At 42.7% G+C, this 19,783-nt stretch overlaps 1 protein-coding gene and 1 long non-coding RNA gene across 2 annotated transcripts in view; one reads left to right on the plus strand and one right to left on the minus strand.

The window, feature by feature from the left end:
• LOC132393961 (solute carrier organic anion transporter family member 3A1-like) overlaps positions 1 to 13,275 on the minus strand; it is a 293,808-nt gene extending 280,533 nt beyond the window's left edge. The window contains exon 1 of the mRNA XM_059969457.1: positions 13,137 to 13,275. Within this exon, the coding sequence (XP_059825440.1) occupies positions 13,137 to 13,268 (132 nt within the window). The 5' untranslated portion in view covers positions 13,269 to 13,275. The remainder of the gene's footprint in view (positions 1 to 13,136) is intronic.
• A 552-nt stretch (positions 13,276 to 13,827) lies between these two features.
• On the plus strand, positions 13,828 to 19,394 carry LOC132393962 (uncharacterized). The gene is made up of 3 exons (XR_009512116.1): positions 13,828 to 13,964; positions 14,309 to 15,080; positions 18,648 to 19,394. It is a non-coding gene; the product is annotated as an uncharacterized LOC132393962 (long non-coding RNA).
• The last annotated feature ends 389 nt before the right edge of the window (positions 19,395 to 19,783 follow it).

Genomic DNA, 19,783 nt, shown 5'->3' on the forward strand with positions numbered 1-19,783 from the left:
ACCACCCTCGTGTGTATTCTTAACATTTTTAATTATACTTTCAGCAATTCTGGCTTCTCAGATTCAAGATGACTCTGGAATTCCCACCCTCTGGTAAAGAGCCAGACTTTCAGGAAATGAGGCTTGGATATTCAACCCAAAATGATGCAACTTGCACTTCCTGCAATCACCACCACCCCGCTGGGATTTCAGGATTATTATTTGCATTTGGCTCAAACTTTTAAAAATGCATTTCAAGGTCTTTTTAAATCTACAAATGATTCTCAGAGTTGCCCCATAAATTCACTTTATCAGTATGATGTTGATAGTTTTCATAAATATAGATTCAATATTGTTCCAAAATGCAACTAACTCAGTATCAAAGTTATATTCCTAAAACACTTGTAAAATCTCTTTCTGGCATACTTGCTCAGAATGTCTGTTTACAGTTATTATTATTCCCCTCTTAAAACTAACTGTTTTCAGATCTACAACTATTTAATCTACTTCAAGTATTTCATTTATAACTATTACAATAATTATGCAATTTGTCTGTACCAACTAACTTTACCCATTCAGTACGGACTATTTTAACTTACAACAGCTGCCCCTAAAGTGTCACACTAACTATTATGTCACCCCTCCCATCTTCCCACAGTGCCTTACACTTGTCTTTGTTAGAACACAAGCTGTACGATATTGCGCCAGAACGCATGGATCCGCATGCTGGAGCTGGCCGTTGGTCCTCCATCGGCGATCTCCTCAACGTGCCCCAGGCCTCTGTGCCTACTCACTCTGCTGGGTATCAGCTGCACTCACATCTGACCTCTCACTCTTTTGCTGAACTCATTATCAAGCAAAAGGGTGTTCCCTCCATAACTGAAGTGGAAAGCTGGATACACTTTGAAATTGTCATTACCTATCATCTTCAGAGCAGCCATCCAGCAAGGAATCATTCTGTCGTATGGAATCACTAACCTTCATTTAACAGTTAAGATCAGGAAAGAGTTTTTGTATATTTCTCTTAGTTTCAATTACATATTTAAGTTTTAATTGACTGCAATCAGTTTCATGGGCTTTTAAATATATGACATTTTTCATTCAATCATATAAATAGATGTTTAACTATGCAGTTTCTTTCAATACTGTCTAATAATCAGAAACATTTGGAAAAAAATAGAGGCCTTCTGACAGCACAGAGGTCTGGGCGCCATGTGGCTACAAGAGGGTTACTACAACCACTGGACATCACCAAAGGCAAGCATGAGGTACAGGCTGCGTCACCCAACCCAGTGTGCTCCTGTGAAATTCTACCTTCGACAACCATCCTCGGCATTCGCCAAACACACTTTTGAGATGATTAAAACAGTGCCAATGAATATATTGAAATATATAGATGAAAGAATACATCACAACAAACCCTGTGAAATATGCTCATTGATCTAGACGACTGACACAATAAAGAGGAGGCAATAGCTCAGACAGATCTGCACCTGGAGTTGTGTGAAGTTATACCAAGCTAATGGTATAATTTCAATATACAGTTTCCATACATTTGCCTGAAGATTCTCTCTACATTTTAAGCGGAAATTTTAGCAAATATTAACACATATTCCATGGTGTAATATTTTACCATTTCTTTTTCCTCTCATCTCTTTTTTTTCAGCCAACTAACCTTTAACTCTTTAGCAAATTCTGAATCATTTCATTTGGAGTTTGAAGAGATACATCTGTCACCAAGGACTAGCAAATCTCTACAGATGTACAGTGCAAAACATTCTAACTGGTTGCAGGAGCTACTGCGCAGGATCAGAAAATGCTGCAGAGGGCTGTAAATTCAGCCAGCTCCATCATGGGCAATAGCCTTCCCACTGTGGAGGACACCTTCAAAAGGCAGAATCCATCATTAAGGACCTCCATCATCCAAGACACACCTTCTTCTCACTGTTGCTATCAAAGAGGAGGTATAGGGGTGTGAAGCCACAATCTCAACATGTTAGGACCAGCTTCTTCCCCTCCACAATCAGAGCCATTGCGAGCCTCAGTTTCTGCACATTTTAGTCTATCAGTGATGATTTACAGTGTTTTATTAAAGGGGATGAATACTTACACAATCAAATATTTTATGTTTTAAACTTGCAGGTAATTTAGACCAGTTTGTAGAAACTTGTTTTCACTTTGACGCATAAGAATCATTTTTGGTGATCTGTGTCAAAAAAGCCAAATTAAGTCCACTGTGATACAATGTTATAAAACAATAAAACATGAAAACTTCCAGGGGCTGGGGTGGGGTGACTATATATACCGGTAGTGCGTGTCTTCTATCTGCACTCACAGAACCTATGGAACAGATTTCACACAAGTGCTCATGAATCAGAGATTATCAGGAGCCAGTGGGGATGTAGCATTACTTCAAGGAGGCATTGAGTACATTCTTGAATCAATTTTTCTGTCTGCCTGAACCTCACGGCATGCCAATGATAATAAACCTGATTCTGATTCATCAGAGGTAGTGAGTAAGTCTCTGAATTAATTCAGCAAGTGATGGGACATGTTTTGGTCATAGCACAGTAGACAGAATAGAGTCTGGAGTAAGTTAAATCTTTAATTAATGGAGTAAAAGTACAGTAGGGTCTGCTGTGCGTGTTCCCCCACTAACAACATCCACCACACCCAGTCTGGGTCAGCACTGACAGCACTCCAAAAAAATGTTCTCTTGATGCACAATTAGGGACTTTTGACTATTTGAGTCAATATTTCCAGTGTTAGTGTATGTCTTGGAAGAAGATAAGCATTGAAGGCTTATTACAGGAAAAAAATTGGTGTTGGGAGAAGCATGGGGAAGGAATTTCAGAGCAAAGGGCGTTACCAGTTGAAGGCACGATCATCAACAGTAGAGTGCTTAAATTTAGTGATGAGAGCATGACCAGAATTTAGAATGTAGCGGGAGATTTATAAGGCTGTAGATGTTTATAGAGGCAAGAACATGGTGACATTTTCAATTAAGAATGGGAATCTTAATATCAAGTTATTGCTTATCCAGGAGGCAGTGTCAGTCAGCAAGCTCTGAGGTGGATTGGTGAGATTTACGTTTTTGATTCAAGTTTCAAAGTGTTGATTTATCTCAAAATTCCAGTAAGTGAAAACTAGGAGAGCAGTGGGATAAAAACAGAAAATGCTAGAAATACCAACTAGGTCAGGGAGCAACTGGGAATGGAGGGGCATGGCTAGCATTTCAATTGACGACCTTTCACCTGAATTGGGCACATTATGACAGAAACAAATTTCAAGATGCGAAGAAAAGGGGAGTGAAGAAGAAAAAGTAAACAATATGTGAAGGGGAGAAGATTGGAGAGATTAAGTCACAGAAAGGAATAGTAATGCAAAGTGCAAAAGGATAATAACAGGAAAAGTAAATTGTATCAGTCATCACTTCTGAGCGATGGTAATATTTGCTGCCTTCGTTTCAGATTTCTGCTGGTGTTTTGTTTCTGTGTTCACGCTTTAGAGCAGTTAAGTCCAAAAGTAAAAAGGCACAGCTGAGGGGTTACAACTGCAGATGAACTAAGGCCTTCCCACCAATGAGGACATCTTCAAAAGACAATGGCTCAAGAAGGCAGTATCCATCACTAAGGACTCTCACCATTTGGGACATACCCTCTTCTCATTACCACCATTGGGAAGGAAGTACAGGAGCCTGAAGACCCATTTACAATGATTCAGAGGCTGCTAATTTTACGCCTTGCCACTGTACTGCTGCCACAAAACATCAAGATAAGGCAGCAGTAATAAACCTGATTCTGATTCTGTTCATGATAAGAGATCAAAGTGAGCTGCTTTAGCAACAGCAAGGGTTTGTGGATGGTGTTACCCAGATTCCAAGCAATCCAGATGACTTCAAACAGTGGTCAGGAGGAAGCACAGTGGCAGTGACTAGGGAATGGTTTGATAGAAGAAGCAAAGGTAACCGTAGTCATTGCTAGATGGAAGTTTATGAGAGTACTGGATATTAGCAAATACGTCCAAAAAGTAAGTGAAAGAAGCAGAGATAATAGAAGTTTCATAGCAACACACCACAGCACGGTCCTAATCCATGTAAATGCACACAGCGAATAAAGTTGACCCTTGAAATGAAAATGGCGTGTTTGTGGATGATGCCACAACATGTAGAACTGTAATGCACACAAAAAGGCTGTTTGACCCACACTAGTCCATGCCAACAAAGATGCATATTCAAGCTAATACCATTTCACAGCACTTGCCTCATATCCCCGTAAACCAGGGGTTCCCAACCTTTTTTATGTCATTATCTGAGGGGTCCGTGGACCCCAGTTTGGGAACCCCTGCTGTAAACTCTTGTCATCCATATAGCTGTCTACATACATCTCAAATGTATCTGGATGCACCACCAGCCTCAACCACTTCCTCTGGCAGCTGGTTCCATACATAGTATCTGCCAACCACCAGGTTTTCACACAGGTTCTGATTAAACCTTTCACTGCTAACCTTATACCTAATAATTTAAAGGCCTGAACCTAATCTATTCAGGCCTTTGAACATTTCTGATTCCCCAAAACCTGTAAAAAAGACAGTTCACCTTATCAATGCATAATACACCATGAGTGGCCTTACCAACCTCTTGTACAATCACTTATTCAGTTATTCAGTGACCTAACTGATGAAGGCCAGAATGCCCAAAGCCTTATTCATTGCCCTGTCTATCTGTAACTCCACTTTAATAAGACCATAAGATGTAGGAGCAGAAGTAGGCCATTCGGCCCAATGAGCCTGCTCCGCCATTCTATCATGGGCTGATCCAATTCTTCCAGTCATCCCCATTCCCCTGCCATACCCTTTGATGTCCTGGCTAATCAAGAACCTAGCTATCTCTGCCTTAAATGCACCCAATGACTTGGCCTCCACAGCCGCTTGTGATAACAAATTCCACAGATTTACCACCCTCTGACTAAAGCAATTTCTCAGCATCTCCGTTCTAAATGGATGTCCTTCAATCCCGAAGTTGTGCCCTCTTGTCCTAGACTCCCCTATCATGGGAAATAACATTGCCATGTCTAATCTGTTCAGGCATTTTGACATTTGGAATGTTTCTATGAGATCCCCTCTCATTATCCTGAACTCCAGGGAATACAGCCCAAGAGCTGCCAGAACTATGCATCTGTTCTCCACAGTTACTCTGTTCTACAACAGTACCGAGACCCTCCTTTTCAGTGCAGAAGTCCTACTGTAACTTATTTGTCCTTCTAAGGTGTAACACTTAACACTTAATGTGAATAAAATTCCTTTTGCCATCTTCAGCCCACTCACCCAGCTGATCAAGATCCCACTGCAATTCTTGAATCCTCCTTATTGTCTACAACATGGAGTGCTTTAAATCAAGATCAAAGTCAGCACAGAAACAGGCCCTTTGGCCCATTCAGTCCATGCCAAACCATTTAAACAACCTATTTCCATTGACAGGCGCCTGGATCATAGTCTTCCATACCCTTCCCATCCATGTACTGTACATACATATCCAAACTTCTCCTGAATGTTGAAATCATAATGACATCTACCACTTGCTCTGGCAACTAATTCCACACTCTCACCACTCTCTGAGCGAAGAAGTTTCCCCTCATATTCTCCTTAAACATTTTACCTTTCACTCTTAACCTATTGCCTCTAATAGTAGTCTCACCCAACCTCAGTGTTAAAAGCCTGCTTGCATTTATCTTATTTATGCCCCTCATAATTTTGTATACCTCTGTCAAATCTTCAGCATTCCAGGGAATAAAGTTCTAACTTGTTCCAATCTTTCTTTATAACTCAGGCCCTTTAGTCCCAGCAACATCCCTGTAAATTTTCTCTGTATTCTTTCAATCATATTTACATCTTCCCTGTAGATAGGTGACCAAACTGCACACAATTCTCCAAATTAGGTATCACCAATGTCTTATACAACTTTAACATAACATCTCAGCTCCTGGACTCAATACTTTGATTTATGAAGGCCAATGTACCAAAAGCCTTTTTAATGACTCATCTACCTGTCACATATTTTCAATGAATTATGAACCTGTATTTGCAGATCCCTTTGTTCTACCACACTCCTCAGTGCCCTGTTGTTCACTGTGTAAGACCCACCCTGGTCAGTCCTCCCAAAGTGTTACACCTCAAATCTTACCATCATGTAAACTTAATAACCATTCTTTACGTATTCTCATTAATGTAGATGACAAAAAATAAATATTACATTACCAACCCTGGGGCACATCGCTAGTCTAGACCTCCAGTCTCAGAAACAATCTTCCACCATCACCAATTCCTGCCATCCAGCTATTTTTGAATTCCTGTGGCTTGTTCTTTGTTGATGTCATATGATCTAACCTTCCTGAGCCATCTATCAGGCAGAACCACATCAGAAGCCTGACTGAATTCTACAAATACTACATCTACTACCCTCTGCTTGCCAACCTTCCTCATTATTTCATCAAAAAACTCAATCAAGTTTATAAGACAAGATCTTCCTGAGACAAATCCATGTTGGCTACCCCTAATCAACCCCTGCCTGTCCAAACATATCTATATGCCTCAGAATGATTCAAAGTTTCTCAGGAGATTATATTCTGCTCTACAAGAGAGAAGACATCACATGCTCATTTGCACAACATGGTTTGATTTATAGTTCTTCAATTTCTGTGTTCAAATATCTGACCATAAATAATGCAAATGGTTAGAATTTAACAAGGTATCATTTAGACACAGCGCTAACTGCAGATTAATACTGTGTTACCCCACGATTATTCGACAAGAATGAAGTGTAAAAATAGCCATCTGACTCAAAAAATATTCTTCTTTCTTCTGCTGCAATTTGTAGTAATAATATTATTACTTTTGCAGCTTAAAGTGAAATCAGAAAGTGACAAGTTCAAATAAATATTCATTAATTTGTTCTCCACTCCACCTAATGTTTCAGGAAGTTGGGAAAGCCTATGTTGGAGTCGACAGATGGTTTTACAGGCTGTGTATGAGAGAAGACAGAAGCATCAAGGGGGAAGCAGTCCAAGAGGATAACATGGTACAGTTAAAACAACACCTTTCAATAAACAGTATTGGGCTGGAAATTGCAGGCACGTGCCAACAATTCATCAATGGTTTTTGATAAGACACAAGCGATTGCGCAGATGCTGGAAAATCTTGAGTATCACACACATTCCAGAGGAAATAGTGCAGCATCTATGGAGGGGAATAAACAGTCAATGTTTTGGGCTCAGACTCTTCATCAGGATCTTCATCATCAACTTTTATTTCCTTCCATGATACTGCCTGACTTGCTGAATGCTCCAGCATTTTTTGTATGTTCTGTGTATGGTTACGATGACATTTATTGGGATAAATACTATTATGTGTCTCTGAACAGACCATGAAAATATGAGCATTAACTCGCTTCTTGCTCTCTTTTTGCATTACTTACTTATGAGTTATTTCTTTTTGTAGCTTACAGTATTTTTTAAAAATGTATTTCCCTGTACCACTGCTGCAAACAACACATTTCACAACATATGTCAGTGATAATAAGCTTGATTCTGATTATGTTGTAAGTCTCACACACATGTGGCCAACCCAAATTCTGTTATCTTACTTCACCTAACAATCTTCTGACATGAAATGCTTCAAGGAATTCAATGACATACTACATGTGTGTTCCAATTTTCCAGAGAATACTCCGAGGAATCTGCCTGCTGAACCAATTTCAGGTTATACGTGGTGCAGACACAGTTCAGTGGATGACAATGGCTGTGAGTGACCCAGATAAGAACAAGGTAATACAGTATATAATTCCTTGCTCAGTTGCTTAAATATTAAACTGTTAAATGTGTTTACATTTTAGGTATTAATATTTAATCATTTTCAAACAGGAATGAATAGTCCATTGATGCCTTAAAATCTGTTTGAGTGTTTCTGAATCTCAAAGACATTCAGAGATATTCAAAACACTTGTTAGGTTTGAAAGCTGATTAAGCCTGGGCAGGAGGCTTCAAGTTTCCCATATATTTCTGACAGTAGGACTTGTTTGGGCCACAGCCATGATGCTTGCCCATAATTATATTACATTGAACAAGTCCCTGAGTCTAAGTACAACAGCTCCATCTTTGATTGGGACAGTTCTGGGCTACAAATCAGCACTCATGGATCTAGAAAATGTGGTAGCTCATTGCTAACAGCAAGCTTTAAAGCAATCTGTTGCAGATGTTATTTGGAGGGAGTTTGCTGAGACTTTAGGGGAAAAAAAACTTCCTTGATGATCTTCTATCTTGACAGTCACGTTGGCTGTGACTTATATTTTTATTGCTTCCATTGGACACCAATCAGAAGGAACTCTGGCCAGCAAAAACTAAGATCATCAATAGCATTGACGAGAGGCAAATAAAGCCAGAAATCCAACCATTAACTTTTCTTCAATCATTGGATCAGCTCTATCTTACACAGTGAATTCACCAGCTGAGGTCATGTCCCCTGGGACACGGCTTTGTTATTGCTGGAAATACCAGGGTAACTAGCAGGATACGTGGCATGAACAAGCACATCACTGATTCCTTAAAGTCATATTCTAAAAATGTAACCACTTTCAGATAAATTATTCCCTACAAACCAAAATAAAGAAGTCTGAATCATTTACATTTTAACTAAAGAGTGAGCAAATGCTGTTTTCGGACACATTGATTTGAATTACAAAACAGGGTGCATGGTTAGTTGTCAGCACAAGAGGGGTAAAACCAGATTTTTTTTAACTCTTTAGTAAAATATTGAGCAATACATAAAGGACAAAATTTATTGCCACAGTGTCATCACTAGCTAGTACTGTGTGATGTTTGAATAAGGGGAGATCTCATTGAAACCTATTGAATATTGAAAGGGCTCGATACAGTGGGCATGGAGAGGATGCTACATATAGTGGGGGTGTCTAGGACCAAAGGTCTCTTATGAGAACATCTCTTAAAAACAAAGATGAAGAGGAGTTTACTTAGTCAGAGAGCAGTGAACCTATAGACTTCATTGATGGCTGTGAAGGCCAAGTCATTGAGGTCTATTTAAAGCAGAGTTTGATAGGTTCTTGATTAGTCAGGGTGTCAGAAGTTATAGGGAAAAAGCAGGAGAATAAATCAACCATGGTGACATGGTGGAACAGACTCGATGGGCCAAATAGCCTAATTCTACTCCTACTTTGCATGGTCTTCCAGCATTCACAGTGTTCAATGGTACATGAATAAATGGCATATTCTAAATTTGATATTTAAAATGGCATTAACACTCAATTCAACGTGCAGTGGGCCACAAAGGAAACAACCTCTTGCTCTTAAGAGTCGTATTGCACATAAAAACATCTGTTAGCACAACTGGTCCATCCTGATCAAGATTCCCGTCTAAGCTAGCTCCATTTGCCTAGGTTTGGTCCACATCCCTCTAAACCAGATTTTCCCAACCTTTTTTTTAAAGCAGTGGATCCCGACCATGAAATGGGGTCCATGAACCCCAGGTTGAGAACTAAACCTTTACTAATCATGTACCTGTCCAAGTTTCTTTGAATGAAAAAAAAGTTTAAAAAATGATGCAAATACAGGTTTAGTACCTCTTATCCAAAATGCTTGGGGCTGGAAGTGTTTCTGATTTCAGATTTTTTCATATTTTGGAATATATAATGAGATTGCTTGGGAATGTCATCATCTCTGACCCAGAATATATGTGCTACCGGTAAGCAGCCTTTGTCTTACACTTGTTCAGCACACTTATCTACTTAACAATTAAAAATTATTACATATCATTAATGTAATGAAAATATAATGTGTGCAGGATAACAAGAGCAGCTCAGCAACACTAGAATAATATCTAAATCAGCTGCTGAACAACAACAAATAATGGAAGGTTTTCAGTCCCCACCTATAATGCCATGTTTTGATTAAAAGGTGACAGTACACTTTATCTGTATTTTACTTTTTTTTTAGTGGTGTAGTTACATTTTTATAAAAGCAATCAACTTTGTAGACTTGTTCTTGTGTAAGATTTCTATCAGTGACAATCTTGGCAAACATATCAACAAATGTCTCTGCTGCTTCGTGATCAGTAAATGCTTTAAAAAAGTAATGCCATGACTTTTCCTAAGTGTCTGAATCAGCCCGCTGAATACTCTTACTACATTCAAATTTCAGTTTGTCGTGATAGATTCCTGTTTGTTTCATGATCAGCAAACCATTAAGTGGCGTATTTTCAATCTGACACTGACGAATCCACTCTTTCAATGCACTATCGAGATCCTCATTTTGGGCTTTATGCAGTGTTTTTCCAATTGTCATTAACTTCTGTTCATTACATATATGAGATCACTTTTCACAATTGTCTGTGGTATGCATAATGCTGAGCATTGCCTGGGAACCTTCCCTAGCATCTTGTGAATTGTCCATTTGTGACATCAAATTTCAAATTTTGGAGGTGTTCAGATTTTAGATTTTCGGATAAGGGGCACTCAACCTGTATCAGCCTTCATATCACTGGCATATGTCATGAAACTCGTTGCTTTGCAGCAGCAGTACATTGCAATACGTACAAACTATAAATTACAATAAAAAATTATAAACATAACACTGATATAGAGAACTCTTTTCATACAATGTAGTTTAAAGTGCTTTGCTGTGAGATAAAGTGCAAACATGAAAATAAAAGACAAAAAGATGTTAGTTAAAGCAAGGTTAAATAAATAGGCTTTGTACTAGCATTTGAAGGTCTCAACTGTCGGCCCCATCTTGAGTACTAGCCTACAAATTATGCAGGACATCTTCAAGGAGAGGTGTCTCAGAAAGGTAGCGTCCATTATTAAGGACTTCCAGCACCCAGGGCCTGCCCTTTTCTCACTGTTACCATCAGGAAGGAGGTACAGTAGCCTAACGGCACACACTCAGTGATTCAGGAACAGCTTCTTCCCTTCTGCCATCTGATTCCTAAGTGGACATTGAACTCGCAAACACTGTGTAGGCCTCCGTTAGTCTCGAGAGACCAAGGATTTGCGCCTTGGAAAGTTTCCAGGGCGCAAGCCTGGGCAAGGTTCTTTTTTATGGAAGACCGGCAGTTGCCCAAGCTGCAAGTCTCCCCTCTCCACGCCACCTCACTTTTTCTAATATATATTATTTGTTTTTGCATGATGTTTAATCTATTCAATAAATGTATACTGTAATTGATTTACTTATTTATTATTATTTTCATTTTCTATATTAAGTATTGCATTGAATTGCTGCTGCTGACAAGTTTCACTACACATGCCGGTGATCATAAACCTGATTCTGCGTCTGCATCGCTTATAGTTTTAAGTGTTGAATTCTACAGTTTCAGAGTGTAGCTCAAAAAGATTACCTGCCTGCCAATTATCTTTTGAGGGAAACTGTTTAATATATATAAATATAATTAATACAAATATTAATATATAGTTAAGTAAGTTGTGCAAGAAGAGCCAAAAAGAAGTGTGGTATTGCTCATGGGTTAGTTTATTGCTCATTTAGAATCTGATGGCAGAGGGAAAGAAGTTGTTCACCGCACATTAAGGGCAACAACTGTACAGTATATAGTTTAGGAAACGTCGCATGTAGAAGCTTATATTGCATAGAGCATAGGAAAGGCAATAGATTGAAATAATGGGAAGCCTTAGTGGGGAAGACCAAGAGGAGAGAGCTGTAGGGTTGACTATGAAAGATATGTGCCAGGACTTAAGATCTGGAAAAGGCTGAGTTTCAAGACAAAGGGTTGTGGGGTGAGGGATCTGAGTCGAAGGATGTAAGGTGGGGGTGAAGTCAATGGTAGAAGTCGGTGTGGAATTAAAAAGTAACGCTTGAGGCGGAGGTATTGCAAGACTCAGAAGTACAGCCGAATGAACTGGTAAAGGGGAGGGGGATATAACAGAGCAGTCAGAAGAGGAATAAACACCAGAAATTCTGCAAGTGCCCGAAATCCAGAGCAACACACACACACACACACACAATGTTGGCGGAACACGGCAGGTCCGTCAATGTCTATGGAAATGAATAAGCAGCCGAAGTTTCAGGACGAGACCCTTCTTCCGGAAGAAGGGTCATTCATCTCTGTCAGGTCGCGACTTTAGCTGGAGGGAATGGGGCCCTTTTAAATAGGAAAAGTCAGTACCGGTGTAATAGCCAAGGTATGGATAGAGATAACTAAACTTATGCCAACAGCTGTGGCAGTTTCAGTGAAGGGCAGAGATGGGATTTTGGTATTAACTCCCAATCCCGAGACTCCCTCAATTCTGCAGTAGTAACGGGGAGGATATATCAACCGCGGGGGTTCGAAATGAGCAGCACTCCAAGTGGAGAGTTTTCTGGGATCTATCCATGGTTCTCCATAAACGTCAAGCATGGACAGATCCGAAAGGTGGGGCGTTGAATAGCAAGCCAACCCCGGATTACGGTAAATGATCGCCAAGTGTGTCCGCGCTTAAACCATTGCGAGAAACCAATGTCACGGCGCAGCCAATTTCGCTCCACCTGGGCGGTACCGCTGCTAACTTCATCATCTCGGTTAGGTCGGGCGGAGACTACCGGAGTGGGGGTAAAAATCTGAGGAGAGCGGCACGACCACTTTTGGGCATCTTTAGTCTCGCTTCAAATTCGTGGAGCGTGCATGCCTGTCTAATTTGGCAACTTTCATACAAACAAACCAGCTGCGGTCGGGGAGAATCACCCGCTCCTTCCCTATTCTGTGTTTACAGTTTAGTGACCACGCCGCCGTCATCTGCACCTCATACTCGTGTCTCGCCTCCCGACTTGTAACTGAGTGCCCAGAGATATCCGCCGGACACGCCGCGATGTCAGGTCGAAACCGAAGGAGCGCGCCGGCTAACGGAAATTATGGAGGATTGTCACGGCCTCCGATATATAAGCAGAAGACGTGGAGATAGATATCTAGGGGATCAAGCAGCACCTGTGAAAGGTCGATAACATTTGACAACTTTTTAAAAATAGGAACTGAGTGGGAGTTATCAAAACAAATGAAATTCATTAGCCCACACTGATATGTATTTGTCATTCAAAGCAATCGCACTCTTCCCTTTCGCCACTGCTCACGCAGCTCCCGGGGGCATGCTGCCGGTCGATACTTACTAAATACGCGCCGCTGATACCCTGCGTCAGCATCAGAAGGCACTCGGCGACGAGAAATGTTCGGATATCCGAGAAGTAGGACACGCGGGGGCCCCCGGCCGCCGATCGCCCGCTGTCCCTCTCATTGCTCATCCCGGGGTCGACTTGCAGAAGTTGTCAATTGAACGGAAAGGCTCGGGCGGAGAGGAGTGGAGAAGCCGGCACGTCTCCGCCAGGGAGCCACACCCACCGGCCGCTGCCTCGGAGACTACGCGAGGGTGAGAGGCGATGGGAGCCAGAGCGAGAGGTGGCAAACGAACGGGAGTCTACAGGGAAGGAAGTGCTGTGTCCGAGTAGGAGAGTTAATGAGTGACACTAGGTGTGCAGAATGAAGAATACCCCAAGTGAGAGTGAGAGAGCGGGTTTCGGGCGGACTGCGGGTGACGGGGCTAATATGAGGGGGTTACAGTGTAAGAGACTTGGGGGAAAGGAGTTATATATGTGCGGAGGGAGGGTGCCTGAGAAAGGGTGTGTCTTTGAGGGCGAGGAGACAAGGGGAGGGTTCTAAGAGAGTGAGCGCGGGAGGGAGGGGATTGCGACGGAGATGCCTCACGATGTGAGGGGTAGAGTGGAGTGAAGCGTGCGAAAGGGTGTGTGTTGGAGGAGTGCCCGTTCAGAGGGCAGTCCCCTCGAAGGCAGAGAAAGTGAGAGAGGGAAGTCTGTATCAGTATGACTGGGAGAGTATGTATGAGAAGGAGGGAATGTCCGCTTACACGGGGACGGGGGTGTGCAATAAAAGGAGAAGCAATCAGCGACTCTGTGAAGGAAGTGTGTGAACGGTGGATCGGGGTGAGTGCATGTGATATGTCACGGAGGCTGCGAGAGTTACAGGGCAGGGTCAGATGAGGGTGGTCGCCTTGACAGATGAGTAGATGTGTGACAGAGCGCGAGACCAAAGGATGTTGTTTGAAACAGGGGTTATTGGGCATTAGGGGGTGGAGGTCACTGTAGGCGAAGGAGCTGAGAGCGTGCGAAGTGAGGAAGGAAACGATGTTGGAGGGAGGGAGGGACTATGGGAGAGGAGGAGGAGGAGGAGCGGTAGAGATCGTATGAGAGGGAGAGCGCTGTGCTAGTGGCAGAGACTGTGTAAGAGAACACTATATGAGCTGACACGTGTTCCCTCCTTGCGCCAGAATGTCAGCAGGAACGGAACAGACGCGGAATCCCCGGCAAAGTCCTTTTCACGCCAACTTTCCCGGCCTCCGCGACTCCCACAGAGAGGACCCTAGCATTCCGGGCCAGAACAAAACTTATCTCAAGCCGTAGCGGTTTGTTTTATTTTAAAGTTCCTGGCGTAGTCACGGTCCTGAAGGCAGGTCAACTCCGTTCCTCTCTCCACAGATGCTGCCCGATCTGCTATGTGCTTCAGGCATGTTCCAGTCTCTCGGGCTAAGAGGCCGCTGATTCGAGCTTACGGCTGCCAATCGTGGAGCTCCGAGCTGTCAACGTCCAATGCACTGAAACTGATCTGACCGAATGCGGTGTGGTCGCCCCCGCGGAACCAAACGCGCCTCTGGATGACTCCACGTCCGAGGCGAGAGACTGGCCCTGAGCTAAAGTCTCAACAACTAACTTTGCAACAGGCTTGCCGGTGAACTGAGCGCAAGTTGGCCCGTGGGTTTGCAAAGGTTGTACAGCTCGGACCCGTTCAGCCCCCGAAGCGCATTTTGATTCGTTCATGCATTCGGATTTTTTGAGCAAAGATTCCGAGATTTGAGCTAAGATGTGGGGAACTTTCCTGCACACGGTTGGAGCCTTGCAAATGCTTCCTGCCTTCCTCCTCCCAACAAGATATTTGTGGCTGAGCTAAGACCTGCCATCGTGCAGCGGGGCGTGGGTTACAGGCAAAAACCGCAGAAGGCGATGGAACAATATTGCAACTTCCTCTCGAGCTGCTCTCTGGAGGTGGGAGGGGGGGGGGGGGGTGGGAGGTAACATTGTAGAAAACGAACACACACCCGGCGTTTCCCACTGCAAACAGCGCCACGTAGAGGGCTCGAGTCCGGGAACCGCAGCCGCCTCAGAATCATTGTGGGTGGAGAGAGAAGATGAATCATATTAAAATTATAGTCATCTCCAAAAAAAATCATCATGTACCTTATGTTAAGAAAAGGAGAGTTGAAATCTTAAAATGTACGAATGCTAATTATTTTTAAGGCTGTCAACATAAAAATTTAGGATCAACATTCATTGATTCAAAGACGCGGTCACAAATAGGACTTTTAAGGTGGCGTTCATCATTATTGCCTCTATTTAAAGAGGCTCTATCTCTATTTGCTCAAACCCGCGGTCACGCCTCCCTTTCTTTGTTTTCCCAGAAGTCCAGTTACTCAGCTGAATCCAATTGTCTGCTTTTCAAAAGCTTCTTAAAGAGGGGATGATCCTCAATAGTCATGGTGAAATAGTATGGAAAAGTTGCTACAAGTAATTTTGTTACAGTTAGCTCACTGAGATTTTACTGGAAAATTTTAGTTTATTATGAGTTGAAAATGACGGAGAATTCAACTCAAAAGACTCATAGACGCACACCTGTTCACACCTGGGACACGACACACACACTGTTCACACTGAAGACACGACACACACTCTGTTCACACTGAGGACACAGAACACTCTTATGACGGCGTATGACACACACACTGTTCACACCTAGGACATGACACACACACCTAGGACACGACACACGCTCTGTTCTCACTGAGGACACGGAACGCTCCTGTTACAGTGTATGACGCACACCTGTTCACACCTAGGACACGACACACACACACTGTTCACACTGAGGACACGGAGCGCTCCTGTTACAGTGTATGATGCACACCTGTTCACACCTAGGACACGACACACACACTGAGAACACGGAACGCTCTTGTTACACAAAGTGTAGGACACACACCTGTTCACACCTAGGACACGACACACACACTGAGAACACGGAACGCTCTTGTTACACAAAGTGTAGGACACACACCTGTTCACACCTAGGACACGACACACACACTGAGAACATGGAACGCTCTTGTTACACAAAGTGTAGGACACACACCTGTTCACACCTAGGACACGACACACACACTGAGAACACGGAACGCTCTTGTTACACAAAGTGTAGGACACACACCTGTTCACACCTAGGACACGACACACACACTGAGAACACGGAACGCTCTTGTTACACACAGTGTAGGACACGCACCTGTTCACACCTAGGACACGACACACACACTGAGAACATGGAACGCTCTTGTTACACAGAGAGTAGGACACGCACCTGTTCACACCTAGGACATGACACACACACACTGAGAACACGGAACGCTCTTGTTACACAGAGTGTAGGACACGCACCTGTTCACACCTAGGACATGACACACACACACTGAGAACACGGAACGCTCTTGTTACACAGAGTGTAGGACACGCACCTGTTCACACCTAGGACACGACACACACACTGAGAACACGGAACGCTCTTGCTACACAGAGTGTAGGACACGCACCTGTTCACACCTAGGACACGGAACGCTCTTGTTACACACAGTGTAGGACATGCACCTGTTCACACCTAGGACACGACACACACACTGAGAACACAGAACGCTCTTGTTACACAGAGTGTACGACACGCACCTGTTCATACCTAGGACACCACACACTCACACTGAGGACACGGAATGCACCTGTTCAAACTGAGGACACGACACACACTGTTGCACGGTACAAAGCAGCGAGCTAAACATGTGCTGGAACCTCATTTGGATACTTCAGCCAGCAAACTACGGATGATGGAAATCTGACATTAAAACAGAACACACAGAGCAGGTCAAACAGCATCAATGGAAAGAAAAACAAATTTATGTTTTAGCTCATTAGCCTAATGACAGAACTGGAAAAAAATAAACATAACAAATTGTAGGTGAATGCAGAGGCAAAGAAAGCAAGGAGAGAAGGGAAGAACAAAGGAGAATGTCTGGATAGAAGGCAGGATATTTGAACCATTAAATGCAGTACATTATCTATGTTAATCCATTCACAAATGCTGTCCGACTTGGCTGAGCATTTCCATTTCCACCTTCTGTCTTTCTAATATACCCATTGAAAGGATGCCTGTTTTTAGGTAGAGAAAATGGCTCTTATTTATTTTAAGAGATACTGTGCAGAACAGGCCCTTCTGGCCCAATGAGCCACACCACCCAGTAGCCCACCTATTTAACCCCAGCCTAATCACAAGACAATTAACATTGACCAATTAGCCTACCAATCAGTACACCATCAGACTATGGGAGGAAACCAGAGCACCCAGAGGAAATCAGAATCAGAATCGGGTTTATTATAATCAGCATGTGTCTTGAAATTTGTTAACTTAGCAGCAGCAGTTCAATGCAATACATAATATAGAAGATGAAATAACTATAATAATAATAATAAATTACAGTATATGTATGTTGAATAGATTAAAAACCAGAAATAATATAAAAAAGTGAGGTAGTGTCCAAGGGTTCGATGTCCATTTAGGAATTGGATGGCAGAGGGGAAGAAGCTGTTCCTGAATCGCTGAGTGTGTGCCTTCAGGTTTCTGTACCTCCTACCTGATGGTAACAGTGAGAAACAGGCATGCCCTGGGTGCTGGAGGTCCTTAATAATGGACGCTGTCTTTCTGAGACACCGCTCCCTAAAGATGTCCTGGGTACTTTGTAGGCTAGTACCCAAGATGAAGTCGACTAAATTTATGACCCTCTGCAGCTTCTTTAGGTCCTGTGCAGTAGACCCCCCATACCAGAGAGTGATGCAGCCTGTCAGAATGCTCTCCATGGTACATCTATAGAAGTTTTTGAGTGTATTTGTTGACATGCCAAATCTCTTCAAACTCCTAATGAAGTATAGTCGCTGTCTTGCCTCCTTTATAACTACATTGATATGTTTGGACCAGGTTAGATCCTCAGAGATCTTGACACCCAGGAACTTGAAACTGCTCACTCTCTCCACTTCTGATCCCTCTATGAGGATTGGAATGTGTTCCTTCGTCTTACCCTTCCTTAAGTCTACAATCAGCTCTTTTGTCTTACTGATGTTGAGTGCAAGGTCATTGCTGCAAAACCACTCCACTAGTTGGCATATCTCACTCCTGTACGTCCTCTCGTCACCACCTGAGATTCTACCAACAATGGTTGTATCATCAGCAAATCTATAGATGGTATTTGAGCTATGCCTAGCCACACAGTCATGGGGATAGAGAGAGTAGAGCAGTAGGCTAAGCACACACCCCTGAAGTGCATCAGTGTTGATCATCAGTGAGGAGGAGATATTATCACCAATCCGCACAGATTGTGGTCTTTCGAGGATCCAATTGCAGAGGGAGGTACAGAGGCCCAGGTTCTGTAACTTATCAATCAGGATTGTGGGAATGATGGTGTTAAATACTGAGATGTAGTCAATGAACAGCATCCTGACGTAGGTGTTTCTATTTTCCAGGTGATCTAAGGCCGTGTGAAGAGCCATTGAGATTGTGTTTGCCATTGACCTATTGTGATAGGTAAATTGCAATAGGTTTCAGGAAAACAAATTCCTTACTAATGGCGCCAGAATTGAACTCTCAACTCCAGGATGCCCAAGCTGCAATAGCATCATGGTAACTGTATGTTACCATGGCACCCTTCTGCCACTGCCATCAGAACTGGAAAGAGTGAGCGATTTCAACTTCCTGGGTGTCAATATCTCTGAGGATTTAATCTGGGCCCAACAAATCAGCACTGTTACAAAGAAGGCATGACAGTGGCTATAATTCATTAGGAATTTGAGAAGATTTGGTATGTCATCAAAGACACACTAATTTCTATAGATGTACGTGGATGCATCACCATCTGGTATGGGGGTGGGGGCACTCCACAGGACTGAAATAAGCTGCAAAAAGGTGTAAACACAGTCAGCTCCATCATGAGCTCTCACCTCCGTATTATCTAGGAGCAATGCATCAAAAAAGAGCATTCATCATTGAGGATGCCCACCACCCAGAAGATACCCTCTTCTCATTGCTTCCATCAAGAAGGATCCTGAAGACACACACTCAATGATTCAAGAATATCTTGTTCTGCACTGCCATCCAATTTCCGAATGGACATTATTCACCTCACTACTAATTTTACTCTTTTTGCGCTACTTATTTAACTTTTTTTAATAAATGCCGGTGATATTAAATCCAATCCTGTTTCTGATTCCTTAAAGGACACCAGAATCTGTCAAACTTCTGAGGTAGCTGTAGACAGTCCAGAGGTTGTGTGAGGTGAGAGTGGTGTTTGGATTTATAAGGAGGCCACGGGTTGTATGAGATGGTGATGATTGGTGTTGATGAGAGAGACAGACACGGTGCCTCCTTCGCTGCCACAGGGAAGATGTTTATGCCAGGATATTGGTTTTATGCACGTGTCTCCAATGGCAGAAATTCTTCAGCAATCACGATGTTTAAAATACATTTAGATAGGCAAGGCATAGTAGGATATGTTCCCAATGTAGGCAGATGGACTTAGTGTAGACAGTCGAAAAGATCAGCATGAATGTGATGGACTGAAGGGCCTATAGCACTCTGCAACTTTATCTGACAAGAGCTGTTG

This window comes from Hypanus sabinus, chromosome 5 (genome assembly GCF_030144855.1).
Source record: "Hypanus sabinus isolate sHypSab1 chromosome 5, sHypSab1.hap1, whole genome shotgun sequence".
In the NCBI taxonomy this organism is placed as follows: domain Eukaryota; kingdom Metazoa; phylum Chordata; class Chondrichthyes; order Myliobatiformes; family Dasyatidae; genus Hypanus; species Hypanus sabinus.